Consider the following 13,553-nt stretch of genomic DNA (forward strand, 5'->3'; position numbering starts at 1 on the left):
GGCCTGGGAACGCCTTGGGGTCCCCCCAGAAGAGCTAGAGGAAGTGTCGAGGGAGAGGGAATTCTGGGTGTCCCTGCTCAGACTGTTGCCCCCGCGACCCGGCCCCGGATTAAGCGGTTGAAGATGGATGGATGGGACTTGATTCGGACTTGAGTGCAAGGACTTGAGACTTGCTTGTGACTTGCAAAGCAATGACTTGGTCCCACCTCTGCTAAGAAGCATCTCACAGATGATAAAAGATCTCAGTCACCTTAAGAAATAGAGGCAATTCTAGTACTTTGTAGAGTTTTTTTTTTTTTTAGCCCATTCAGTTGATTGTGATTGTAGACACCTAAGTACTTGCAATCTTTATCACTCTCTGTCCCGGATGAATTCGAGGGTCATTTGCTCTGGACCTTCTCAGGTTCCCAAACAGTTCCTTAGTCTTTGTCATAATGTGGTGGCTTCATGCTCAGCAAGCTACAAATATTAGGGCTGTCTGATTTCCTGGTTCTGCTCTCTGCTGTGGGGTTAATCATTGGGATCACACTCACCTGTGTCTCTGTGATTAGTCTCACGTGTGTCACCTGGTGCCCTAGGTATATATATACACCTCGCTCTTTCAAGTTTTGTGGGATCATTGTTTGTCGGTCAGGTATTGGGAGGCTGTTTGTGTGTTCAGTCTTTGTGGTCCGTGAATTCGAGAGGGCTACACCTTGTAGTGTATGCAGCATTCCATTGACCAAGTGAGCTTTTGTTGTTTTGCTTTTTGTTCCTAAACCTGCTGCGCCTCGAGAGAATCTCCCTTGTGCTGCATTTGGGTCGTGCCTCATTCCTGTCATGTCATCACGCAACAACGAAGTCTTAATTTCCCCAAGGGAACTCCCAAGGGATTAATGAAGTTCTCTCTGTCTATCTAGCTATCTATCTCATCCACCACAGTCCTTTTCCTTCACCTTGTCACACTTGCTGATAAATTCTATGCTATTGCGGAATAACCGGAAAACTTCTGAGGATTGCGGGAAGCTATTGCGGAATGACCGGAAAACTTCTGAGGATTGCGGGAAAAGTACTAACCCTGTGAAGCCCCAGTGTTGCTCTAAGCATATATATTGTACTGTGGTCTGTTAATCTGGTAGTAAACAATCCAGGGCATGAGGAGGGCCACCTGTATTTCTGTCAGCTTGTCACGCAGAAGTCCTGGACAGATGGCGTTAAAAGCACTGAACAAATAAATAAAGGGTACTCTCACAGTGTTTGGTTGCTTATCCAGGTGCGCCTAAATTGATAGTGGCATCCTCAACTCCAAGTTAAGGCTGGTAAGAAAACTAGAGGATGCTCATGATGTGTTTGGCACAGGGACTTGGCAGGACATTTTCTATGGGGGTGGGAGGCTGAGGCTTTGAGTACCCTGGTTTATCAGGAGTCTTTCCAAGACAATCCATCCTGAAATTTTCAAAGACAAAATGGGTACGCTGGTGTTTGACACTACTTCACATGCCGTGGACTGTGGATTACTTGACAAATTGACACCAGTATGTGAGGACCCAGGATTATGTCTCCGACAAGGTTGTCTGCAGGGAAATGTTATGGCACCGTTCCTGTCTCTGTTACGTAAGTGCAGGCTTCTTCTGCAACCCAATCAGCCATCTGCAGAAGTTGATGACTCTGCAATTGTTGGTCTCATCAAAAATGAGGTTCACACAGAGTGCTGGAAACTAACACAGCACTTTGTGGACTCACAACTTCACAAGTGACTCTGTCCGATCAACTCGGGCACTAGAAGAAACAAAAGTACTGGTTGTGTATATTTCATTTCACAGGCAACCCATACAGGTTCCAGTCCAGTTTAATAATACCTAAGACTAGACTGATCATGCTACCACTCTGCAAAGGACAGGGCAGCCAAGAATGAGGTTCTTTTGTCTCCTTTGGTAGACAATCTGTCCTAACCGGTTCTTTTGTTTTGTTTTTGTGGCATCTGCCACTTTCTTTGCAGTGGCATGCTTAAGCAGAGCATCTTAGGAGCAGAAAGTAAGAGGCCACAAGGAATATGCAGTTTATTCAATGAAAGTCATGGGAGAGCGGCAAATGATAACCAATCTCCTTTGGTAGACAATCTGTCCTAACTCCTTACAGATGCCAAGCGAGTTTAGCTGTTCCTTTAGAAATGAACTGATACAATAAAGTGCCTGAAGGAGTGTTATGGAGTGTTACGGGGACTGTCTAAATAGTACTATAGCTCATGCTTTTTACAGTAAGGTGACCTTACTCAGAAGAATGAATTGAAGAATTTACATAGAAAAATAGCTATGCTATGTTACTTACATTTGTAAGAAATATACATTTGTTGTGCTTTTAACTTTTTACATAATAGGAATAGGAATATATGTGCTGCTCTTACATTACTAACATTATATCCAATGCAGTTAAGAAGAGGTAAACTGGACAGTCTCTGTTGAAGATGTTTAACTCCTTACCCAATATCCCTGCCTTAATTTTCATTTTTAACACAGTCAAATATCTTCTTTGTACCTGCTTTGATTTACTCTAAAGACCCTATTCTGGTATTTAATCATTACCCTGCCATTACTTAGAAGTAAAGAATCTTCATAGACACATCCTCAGGATCCTCATTGGACCAGAAGGGACAGAGGTATTGCATGGAGGACAACCACATTTCCACATTTAATGAAAACCCGATAACACAATGCCTGGGTTTTGCCACATATGCTGTAATTGCTTCAAGGGTCCTGAGATGTTTACTTCAGTTTTGGGGGGCAAACAGCATCTGAAATAAAGCGTTTAGATAACATCATCGAATATTAATATCGGACATCTCTAATTGTATGTGTATTTTGGTATTTGTATTTACTACAGGCTTCCATAAAGATGCCTCCTCCAGTCACCTCACCTTTAACCTGTGTAAATGGTGTGAATCAACCACGCCTGTGTGTCAAGACCACGTCTGCTTCACTAACTGCTCATTGTCGTCCTTCTGCACCGCCAGTGAGGAGATCTGTGTGGCGCTGTGGTCAGATTTTCAACATTTCACTTACAATCAAGGAGTAGCTCAGTGGGGGTGGTTTTTAAACATCATTTTGCTGTCAGTCCGATGTGATATTATGTGGCTGTTGAGCAATAACAGCAGTAGCAACAGGGGCATCCCTGTGCCGTCTGTCATTTGACTTGAGTAAACCTCTGTAATCTCTTGCTCTTCATCTTATGTTTCCTCATTTCATTCCCATCATGCAGTGCTGTAGAAAGCTAAGATGAAGGTCAGCCTCTCTTACTGCACACCAGAGGTTCCCAAACTTTCACTGCTGGGCCCTTTTTTGGTTCATAAGAACAATTTTGCACAACAAACAGGACACGCACAAATGCGAATTTTGTTTTCAGACTCATTTATTTCACACTTTAACTCCCATTTTATGTTAACGTTGCCAACTTTGTTCAGTTGGCAGGAGTGAGATTTTGTGAAATGAGAGCGAAAATGAAAAAATAATAATACCACCTTCAACCAATCCATTTGTCTTTTGTTGAACATTTACAGTATTAGACAATATGCTGCGTTACGTTTCATTCACATCTCCTGTCATGGCACTGCACCACTCATGGGATGCGCCCTCCAGTTTGGGAACCTCTGCTGTACACATACAAGAAAAGACAAGGGGTGGAGCTGTGTGTGAAGAGAGGAAAGGAAAACACGGGAATCTCAGCATGGAACAGTAAACCAAACAAAAGTACATAGGCTAGTTCTCAGTGAGGACATGCCTATAAAAGAAGGGAAACTTTTTTTAGGCTGTAAAAAAAAGACTACAAATAAGTTTGTAAGCCACTCATACTCTCCAACAGTGTCTATAGAATCAGTGATTTTCGTTTTTAAGAACATGGGACCTGTTGGTCTGTCGTCACCTCTGCTGTTGTCTTACTTGTGTAATGTGAATAATGGATTTAAAAAATTCAATTTTCTGAAGGGGGGGTAGTAGTAGTTGGCAACTGCTTTATCTCTTTGCAGACTAAAATCTGTTTATGGAATACTCATGGACAGGAGGAAGACTAATGACACCATGACAGTCCAAACCATGTGCCATTTGCCCGAGTTGCCTTTAGAGGGTGTGGAATCTGGTCTGCTGCAAAACTCCACATCCAGAGAATGCCATATGATCCAGCAGCAGGCAGTGAATGAAGCCATGATGATGGTTTGTGGCTGCAGTGGAGAGCATGAGTGCAATGACCAGCTCATTTTCAACAAAAGGGCCAATGGTGAGAGTAACAAAGGAAAATTGGAGGGGTGACAGTTGAATGGTAGTGTCAGTGTTTTTTTTTTTTCTTTTTCTCCTCACAGGGTTTTTCAAGCTCCAAAGTAAAGACGTGGTGCCAGTGGTCGTGGTCAGTTTGGTACCCCTCCTCCTAGTTGCGGCCCTTGTTGTCACGTTCTTCTACTTCTACCGCAACAATTGCGACCATAAACCACGCCAAACTTCACGCTCAGACTGGACCGCCAAAGGCGCCCCAGAACTCTACCAGACATTAGACCTGCTGTCTGATGGAGGAAGAGAAGGAGCAGACACACATACTCTGCCGGAACAATCAGTGGACACTGACAATATCAGTGACGTCAACAACTGGCAGGGAAATCTTGCAGAACCACTACATATTAAACTCGAGGTGCTCATTGGGAAGGGTCGATTCGCAGAAGTGTGGCGGGCTTGCCTCCTGCAGGGTGAGAGAGATGGAGTGAGCAGTTATGAAACTGTCGCGGTAAAGGTGTTCCCTGCCCTGGAGTACACCTCGTGGAGAAATGAATTCTTAATCTTCACAGACCCAAAGCTAAAGCACGAGAATGTGGTTCAGTTCCTCGCAGCCGAGGAAAGGGGTCTCCCTGGTCACCCCCACAGGAAGTACTGGCTGGTTCTAGAATACTACAGCTTTGGCAACCTCCAAGACTTTCTGACAGCAAATACCCTGAGCTGGGAGGAGCTTGTTGCCTTAGCGGGGAGTGTTGCTAAAGGTTTAGCTCACCTGCACAGTGACATGACTCCTAGTGGTGTACCAAAGGTAAGAACAGAGTGATCACCACAGAGAAGCATTTATAAGTGGACACACTTTAAAAAAAAAAAGTAACCATATGTTGCTACACATTAAGTTTGCTATTGTTCAGAGTACAGTCTTAGCAAAAAGCAGTCAACGTCATGGTGCTGCCGATGTCTGTGTTGATGCAGATACCTGTGGCTCATCGGGACCTGAAGAGTAGTAACATTGTGGTGAAAAGCCGGAAGGAGTGTGCTCTCTGTGATTTTGGTCTGGCCCTGAGACTGGATGCATCCCTCACTGTGGATGACTATGCGAACAGTGGACAGGTACTTTGCCCTTCAAGCATTATTCTGTTTTTTTTTTCTCAATTTTTTGGTTTATGAGCCTCCTCGTTTCAATCGGACTGAAGGACTAGAATGTTTCAAGATGAACTTTTGGTTGTAATTTGTCTAATTCGTTACCAATTTTATGATATGCATGTCTTCTTTAACTTTCAGATTGTGTTGATATGTAAGATTAATATGTCATGAGTTCAGGCATAGGCAGTAGTATTTGGTATATACATTTGCATCCATGCCCAATCTTGTACGGTAACTGCACTTGGACAAGAGATTAAGTAACCAAACGCAAGGTACAGCAGCAAAGTTGGAGCAGTTTGGGCACAAGTTTCATTTAATATATTCAAGGATAAATGGATGAACGGCATGCCATAATAATTATATANTAATGAAAAGATTATACAACTAGCTGTAACCATTTTCCCACTTGGTTGTATTTTGATGCCCATGTGATTTCCAAAAACAATCAAAAAGAATTGGTATTTGAACTTGGTGACTTCACAAATGAACATATGATACTCTTACTTATATCAGTTGGGGAAAAAAAAAAAGGGCTTATCGAACAATACTACTGATGGAAGTTCATTTTACTGTTTACTGCTGTAAATTTTGAAAATAACCGGGAACGTCACAAAAATATTAAGTATTATTAAATACTATGTATATATATATTTAATATTATTAAATATTCATATAATATACTGTATGTTAATGAGTTACTTTAAAAATCCAATTTCTCAATTTCTCTGGTAATTAATGGTTAAAATTAGGGATGCCCAACATTAGCATAATTACGTAATATCTGTTAGAATCGTTATGAGTTTTTCCTCCGATAAATGAACACCCGATAATGCAATTCCTGGGTTTAGCCAAATGATGTGTGCCCTAAAATTAGTGGGATGAATGGCTGTATATTAAAGTGAAAAATCACTAGATGGCAGCATTGCAGCTCAGGTAATTATTTAAATAATTATTAATATTTATTTTAAGAATCATGGGATCATATGCAGAATGCTGGTGCCAGCAGCTCATACAGTGGTTTGTACAAATAAATAAATAAATAAATATTGACAGGCATATATCAGTATCGGTTGATAGCAGAATCGGACAATATCGGCAAAAAATTAACATCCGACATTACCTTATCAAAATCAATGACTAACTCAGTTACAATTTTCGGAGAAGTAACGAGTAACTAAGTGAATAAAGTACATAACCTGTCCAGCACTGATTGTATCTGCTTTCGGTTGACTTTGAGCAACTAATGGTGTGTCCTGTTCAGGTAGGAACAGCAAGATACATGGCACCTGAAGTACTGGAGTCCAGGGTGAACCTTGAGGATCTGGAGGCTTTCAAACAGATGGATGTTTATTCCATGGCTCTTGTTTTGTGGGAAATGGCCTCTCGCTGCCAGGCCATCGGAAGTAAGAGCTTTCACTGCACAGTTTGTTTTGTGAAAATATATTTCTTGTCATTTTATGAACTATATGTTTTGTATGTCCTTGCGCAGAGGTGGAGAGCTACAAGCCCGCATTTGGCTCCAAGGTTTGTGAGCAGCCTTGTGTGGAGAGCATGAGAGACCTGGTACTGAGGGACAGAGGACGACCAGAGATTCCACCAGCATGGACGCAACATCCAGTCAGATATTTCATGTGGTTTTATTTGGAAGAAATCAATTTATAAACTTGCTCTATGGACGTTAATTAAAGACATCAGTTTTTTGTTACAAAGGCTTTAAGTTGTTTTTTTTTATTTTTGTTTTCAGGGAATGAATGTCTTCTGTTCGTCCATCACCGAGTGCTGGGATCATGATCCAGAAGCCAGACTGACAGCTCACTGTGTTGTGGAGCGTTTAAGTGCTTTACAACAGGAGGAGCAGGACTGGGTGGAGCAGGAGCCGCAGGGTAAAACAGGTGCAGAGACCACAAGACAGGAGTGTGAAATCTGACGACAGCTTCTTCGTCTTAATCTATCAGCCTTCAGGTTTCTCAGCTGCACACAGATACTACGGACAAAACACTCCATTGAGTGTCATGGGAACTTAAGTGAAAATCTCTGCTGGCAGGGATGAACTCTTTGACTCTCCTCTCTTGTATGAAAATCTTAGCTAAAATGAAACATGTATAGATTTCCTGTCTTGTGTTGATTGTTAAAATTGGTTCTGTTGCATTATACTGATTTTTAAAGATAAAATAATATTAAAATATAACAACTATAATCAAGATACACAAGATACGTGTTATGTCATACTAAACTTGAGATACCTATATATATATATATAAAACTGGATTCATCAATCACACCGCAGGTATCAAAGACAACCAGGTTTTTGGTGACATTTTCCACCCAGTCCTTGTTACATTCTCTGGTCCTAAACATTCCTCAACTTCCACAAATAAAGAGAAACAATTGAAAAAAAAAAGTAGTACATGGCTGGAAAATGTTTATGGTTTTAGTGGTTTGTGGTGTGGAATGCTTTTTATATGCTTATGCTTATTTTTTTTAAAATGTGTTTGGAATTGTTTTCTGTATGCTTTCACTGTACTAGTACTTGATTGTACGTTTCATTGTCAGAGAGGTTTGCTTTGTTTTTGTTTTGGTTTTTTTTTCAATTAAAGTTTACATTCGTACTTGTTTCATTGTCAGGGAGGTTTGCTTTGTTTTTGTTTTTTTTTCAATTAAAGTTTACATTCCACAGCTTTGCATATTTTCTCTCCATTGTTTATTGGGTTGCATTATATTCTGTATTGATTTGATGTGAGAGAATAATCTATATTATATTCTAATTAAATCATGGCTGTAAAACAATAAACATATTCCTTACATGTATTATATCTTGTTGTTATATAGTGGAACAATATCAATGTATTATATCTTGTTGTTAAAGACATTCTGTGTTACCTTTAGAACACAGAAAGTCGAAAATTAAATCGATATTGTTCCACCATATAACGTCACTGCTTCCTTTTGAACGCGTAGTGAGTCCTCTTATATCTGAACGATCTTTGTAGTGGTGCTTGCTCACTATGTGCCTCACAGTAAGCCATCTTAGTTCGTAGACGATTTTTGGTTACCGGCGTTCTCGCCACAGCTGCTGCAACACACATTTGACCACGACCGCTGTCATCTTTAGCATAACACTATCCTGCGAAAAACATTGATATATTTACAGATGCAGTGAAATGTTGTGATTCACGCAGCGAGCGATGAATAAGAGGCGGCAGCAGCTCGTTGAGAGCGCAGGATGGAGCCGGGGCGCAGTGGCGATGGAAGCCTCCTTCGCGGCCGCGTCATCCTCCTGCTCTGCTTCCCCTTGCTTGGAGCACAAGTAAGCGGACACAGCAACTGCAGGCACCAAGTTCCTGCACCGGAGGAGGTGAGAGCCGCCTTAGTCAAGCATTAGCTTTAGCGTAGCTTAGCTGAGCTAAAACAAAATTAGCTTCTAATGCTAATTCCACAAACACAAGTGAAGTATATTTTTCATCGGAAATTAAGTTTGCCGGTTAGCCCTTTGAAGGTTAGTGTGCATAGCTAACATTAAGCTACCGGGTTCAATTACATTAAAATTAGATTTATTTTACCCACAGGAACAGATTTCTTCCATTTAATCTTAGGATTTGTTTGCCTAGCAACAGCAGCTAGTAATTTTCCGGAAGTAGGATTTCAAAAAGGAATAACTTTTTTCAGAATAAAATAAGAAGGTATCGCTTATTGTATAGTTTGTTGTTCCATTGATGTTTAATAAAAAATATTATTTTTTATTACAATTAGAAATGTCATGTTTTTTGTTTGTATTTGAAGCTTTTTTTTCATGTGAAGTCACTCAATTATCATTATTATCCATAAGGACTATGCTTCATCTTATTCCTTTTTGATTATGTCATTTTACGTATGTTGCATCTTATCTGTTTCATTATTTTTCTCCCTCAATTCATTTCTATCTTATGTTTTGCTAAGCAGTATTTGGGATGCTGATTATACTATACATAAAAGGGCATATTGCATATTTAGAATAATAGGAAACAAACAAACAAATCAACGAGTATTATATATTAACGAGCATTTGTGGCTGTCTTGTTCTCTGCTCTAATCGGCTTCAGGTTGTCTATCACGTCCACCTGAAGTCTGAGCGTTTAACAAAGAGAAGCTCTTCTGAAGAACTGCAGCTGAAGATCCAGATTATCTATGACCTCAGCATTGACCAGTAAGCTCCCTCTCTCTCTCTCTCTCTCTGTCTCTCTGTCTCTCTGTCTCTTTTTCTCTCTGTCTCTGTCTCTCTGTCTCTCTCTGTTTCTTTCTCTCTCTCTGTCTCTGTCTCTCTCTCTGTCTCTCTCTGTCTGTCTGTCTCTCTCTCTCTCTGTCTCTCTCTGTCTGTCTGTCTCTCTCTCTCTCTGTCTCTCTCTGTCTGTCTGTCTCTCTCTCTCTCTGTCTCTCTCTGTCTGTCTGTCTCTCTCTCTCTCTGTCTCTCTCTGTGTCTCTCTCTCTATGTCTCTCTCTATGTCTCTCTCTGTCTCTCTCTCTCTGTCTGTCTGTCTGTCTCTCTCTCTGTCTCTCTCTGTCTCTCTCTCTGTCTCTGTCTTTTTCTCGCTATGTCTCTCGCTCACATACTCACACAGACACTGACAAACTCTATCTAATGTGTCCTTTGGTTGTCCACAGTCTTCCTGCAGACAAGAGGAGGCTGGTTAAGGTGAGGAACAGATATTTTTATCGGTCATTCTCTCTCACTTACTCTCCCACCAGTGTCTGACAGTGACACAGGACCAGGTAATCTTCTGTTGCGTCGAAATGCAAACTGGAATGGCAGAAAAGTAATACATTTGAAAATTTCTCTATGGAATTTTTTGTGGTTACAGCTAAAGGGGACTCCTAAAAACGGCTTATAAAGAAAACTAAGGATGTCTGATAATATCAGCCTACCGATATTATCGGCCTGATATAAGCATAATTTCTTTTTTTCCTCCAATAATGAAATCCCGATAACACAATGCCTGCGTTTTGCCAAATGATTTGTGCCCTAAAAATACTTCTGTGGAAAAAAAAACAGCTGTATGTGAAAATGAAAGCCACTAAATGGCAGCATTGCAGCTCAATTTATTAATCTATTTTAACAATCAGGGGATTGTTGTGACAGAAAACCACTGTATAAGTCGCTGCCACCTAGTGACTGGAGGCTTGTTATCATTCAAGCATCACAGCAGTGCTACACCCCAATCCTGGAAAAAAAAAGACAGCCAGGAAGTGACAGTTGTTTTAAGTTCCCAATCCTGGGAGAAAAAAACCACAGAGCCAGGAAGTGACAGTTGTTTTAAGTTAAACAGCAGTTGATCACAGGTGCTGTTGTTGCTGGAGTCAACAGGGAGCAGCAGCAGTTCTGTCGCCTATATTCACAAAAGAAATGAAATAAATGGAGTATGTTACAATTTAACAGTAAAGTCGGGAAATTAAAATACAAAAAATGACAGTTATTTTCAGACAAAGAAAACGTCTTCATGGTGCTGGTATATGTCAATTTTTGAGTTTTTTTTTTTTTTTTTTTTTGTGTTGCAGGATAAACTTTTTCCTCAGGCTATTGACTTCCTGCAGAGGGCGCTCAGTGTCAGACACAGGACTGGTCCTGTGCTTCTTAGCAGGTTCACGCATTCTTTTCTTTACATCATTGTTTTCGTTTTGTGAGAAAAAAAAAAAGTTTCCAACATTGCTTGCTGTGATTACACAAAAATGTCTTTTGGGTTTGCCAGGAAATCTTAATTTTTTCAAAGTTTCATATCACCTCAATTGAAAATATGTTAATTTTATGTTGTTTTTATACTGCAGTGTATTAGGCTACTCAAATGTACAATACCACATTTAGTCCCACTGTGATTAACTTCTGTACATGCTTCCTATTGGATGTAGGCTTTTTAAAAACATAAAATTATACTTTACAAAACACACACTTTCTAACAGATAACAACCCCAAATAACAAATAAATACTGAGACTTTCCTATGTTGTGTACTAAGGGGTTTGCTTGTACACTTGGACTTCAAAAATATGTATTACAGTGGAACCTCGAGATACGAGCATAATCTGTTCCAGGACACGTACGTAACTTACATAAACTTAGAATAACTTGACTTGCGCATTTATTTTTCTACTTTTCTATTATTATTTTTTTTTTCGTATTCTTTCTTTAGCGAGTCCCACGCTCATATTTATTGACAATTTCATGTTTATTTCCATGGTCATCGTGCGTTTCTTCTTCTCACTACCGTCATTACCACTCACTTTCTTAGGACTTGTCACTATTATGGAGAATAATGGACAAAATAGAGAGGAAAAAATCACATAGATCAGTGGTTCTCAAACTATGCTGAGTGCTCTCTGATTGTGGTACGTGGGGAAAATATTTTCACATTTACATTTTCAATTGACTAAATCTAATACATACCATGCACAATTAATACAACATTTAAACATAACATCTTTATAAACATCTCTCCTGTGTGGTGGAAGCTAATAGGGAAGGCCTATGCTGCTATATTCTAATGTTGGCTGTCATGCATATGATGACCAACATTAGCCCTTTCATGCATGACGGTCACTACAGTGGACAGCTTTTAAAATGTCATTTTCTATGATAAGAATAGGTTTTGATGGCAGTGTTGCATATAAGCCTCTACAGTGGATGCCTGAGAATCACCCAACACTGCCGTACAGTGGTCAGCCTTTGCAACTGCAGAATAATTGTGTCAACATTCAAAAAGAAAATGTGGTGTATAAAAACAGAACCAAATCAGTTCTTATTTTTATGTCTAAAAACACATAAAACACTCACAGTTGGTCATCATGGTGGTACTCAAAGAGCTCAATGTTTTCTCAGGTGGTACAGAGTATAAAAAGTTTGAGAACCACTGACGTAGATAACGCAAACACAATACGGAAGAGAGAAGGGAGATGCGTAGAGAGGTCGACGAACACGTGAAGTGAACGAGTGAGGCGGCGTGGGCTGCTCCAAGTGCCCAGCCACCTAGCCCCAGCGTCTGTAAGCGTGCTCGTATCTCAGAATACTTGTATGTCGGGGCGCTCGTATCTCGAGGTTCCACTGTATATACATTGATTTTTCATATTGCAATACTACGCCATGAGGGCAAACAATTTCAAAATGCCAGAGTTAGTAATCAGTGTTAATCAAAAATGTTAAAGGCAAATATTATAACTTCAGCTTTTACAATTAGATTTTGCTGCTGACTGTTTACACTAAAATGAAACATAGATTTACCTATAAGACCCAGAAGGAATAGCTGGCCTTGAGAACCGATGGATCGATTAAATTGTGATTTTTGGTGAGACGGTATATCAACACAAAATTTGAAGTTGCTCATAAACTTATCGTGTGATTTTTTTTAGACAATGTGCAACCAACCAGTATCTGAGAAAGAAAGATGACCCTCATCGATACTGTCAGGGCGCCTGCGCTGATGTCACCCGCTGTGGGCCCATTGTCGTCCCGCAGCACCACATGCAGGTCAAGAAAAGTTCCCGTACATACAATTTAACGTTAAAATTGTCTTGTTGATTTGCATTGATGCATTGCATGTGATAAGAATTATTTATTAGGATAAAAACAAAAATACATTTGAAATTAACTTGATTTTCTTTTTCTACTTTTCTGGGGTTTTTTTTATTCTACACAGCAATGTAAAGTGTGTAGTGAGTCTGGAAAGTCCTGTGGCCCCATGGGGCCCCCTGATGGTCCTGGAGTGGAAGGCGCCGACTTTGTTCTATATGTCAGCGGTGTGACCACAGAGCGGTGCGGTCAGGAGAACATTGTTGCCTACGCCGCCTACTGTCAACTGGAGGCTGAGTTTGACAGGTATGGACTGACACTGTAACTACTATGAGTCTAGTGACTAAAGATGCATTCATTTTTTTATTAAAAGAAATAGTTCTCAGGTGGAGGAGCAGTTGCGCTTTTGGCAGAATTGAAATATGTCCGAATAAATTTAACGTATTTTTTTGACACTGTGAAAAAAAAACAAAAAACTTTTATTTAAAGTGTGTCTCGCGACAGACTCGTCACGAAAACACAATTTATTAATTTATTAATTAATTTATTAAATCAACAAGAACAAAAACCTGCACAAGAGACCAGAAACATAACATATTTATGGAACTAAATATACATATAAATATATATATATATATATATATATAT

The 13,553-nt window shown here is 40.0% G+C and overlaps 2 protein-coding genes across 3 annotated transcripts in view; both read left to right on the forward strand.

Moving 5' to 3' along the window:
- LOC103391513 (TGF-beta receptor type-2-like) overlaps window positions 1-7,975 on the forward strand; it is a 16,755-nt gene extending 8,780 nt beyond the window's left edge. For both annotated transcript variants that reach the window (XM_025063944.1, XM_008327797.3), the window contains exons 2-8: window positions 2,860-3,013; window positions 4,031-4,245; window positions 4,328-5,040; window positions 5,205-5,342; window positions 6,637-6,778; window positions 6,865-6,992; window positions 7,120-7,975. In XM_025063944.1, the coding sequence (XP_024919712.1) occupies window positions 4,050-4,245; window positions 4,328-5,040; window positions 5,205-5,342; window positions 6,637-6,778; window positions 6,865-6,992; window positions 7,120-7,302 (1,500 nt within the window). In that variant the 5' untranslated portion in view covers window positions 2,860-3,013; window positions 4,031-4,049 and the 3' untranslated portion in view covers window positions 7,303-7,975. The remainder of the gene's footprint in view (window positions 1-2,859; window positions 3,014-4,030; window positions 4,246-4,327; window positions 5,041-5,204; window positions 5,343-6,636; window positions 6,779-6,864; window positions 6,993-7,119) is intronic.
- Window positions 7,976-8,121: 146 nt separating this feature from the next.
- lmln (leishmanolysin-like (metallopeptidase M8 family)) overlaps window positions 8,122-13,553 on the forward strand; it is a 16,040-nt gene continuing 10,608 nt past the window's right edge. The window contains 6 exon segments of the mRNA XM_008327804.3: window positions 8,122-8,730; window positions 9,455-9,558; window positions 10,014-10,044; window positions 10,905-10,987; window positions 12,746-12,863; window positions 13,033-13,211. Coding sequence (XP_008326026.1) covers window positions 8,599-8,730; window positions 9,455-9,558; window positions 10,014-10,044; window positions 10,905-10,987; window positions 12,746-12,863; window positions 13,033-13,211 — 647 coding nt within the window. The 5' untranslated portion in view covers window positions 8,122-8,598.

The sequence above is a fragment of the Cynoglossus semilaevis genome, chromosome 16 (genome assembly GCF_000523025.1).
Source record: "Cynoglossus semilaevis isolate Cse_v1.0 chromosome 16, Cse_v1.0, whole genome shotgun sequence".
In the NCBI taxonomy this organism is placed as follows: domain Eukaryota; kingdom Metazoa; phylum Chordata; class Actinopteri; order Pleuronectiformes; family Cynoglossidae; genus Cynoglossus; species Cynoglossus semilaevis.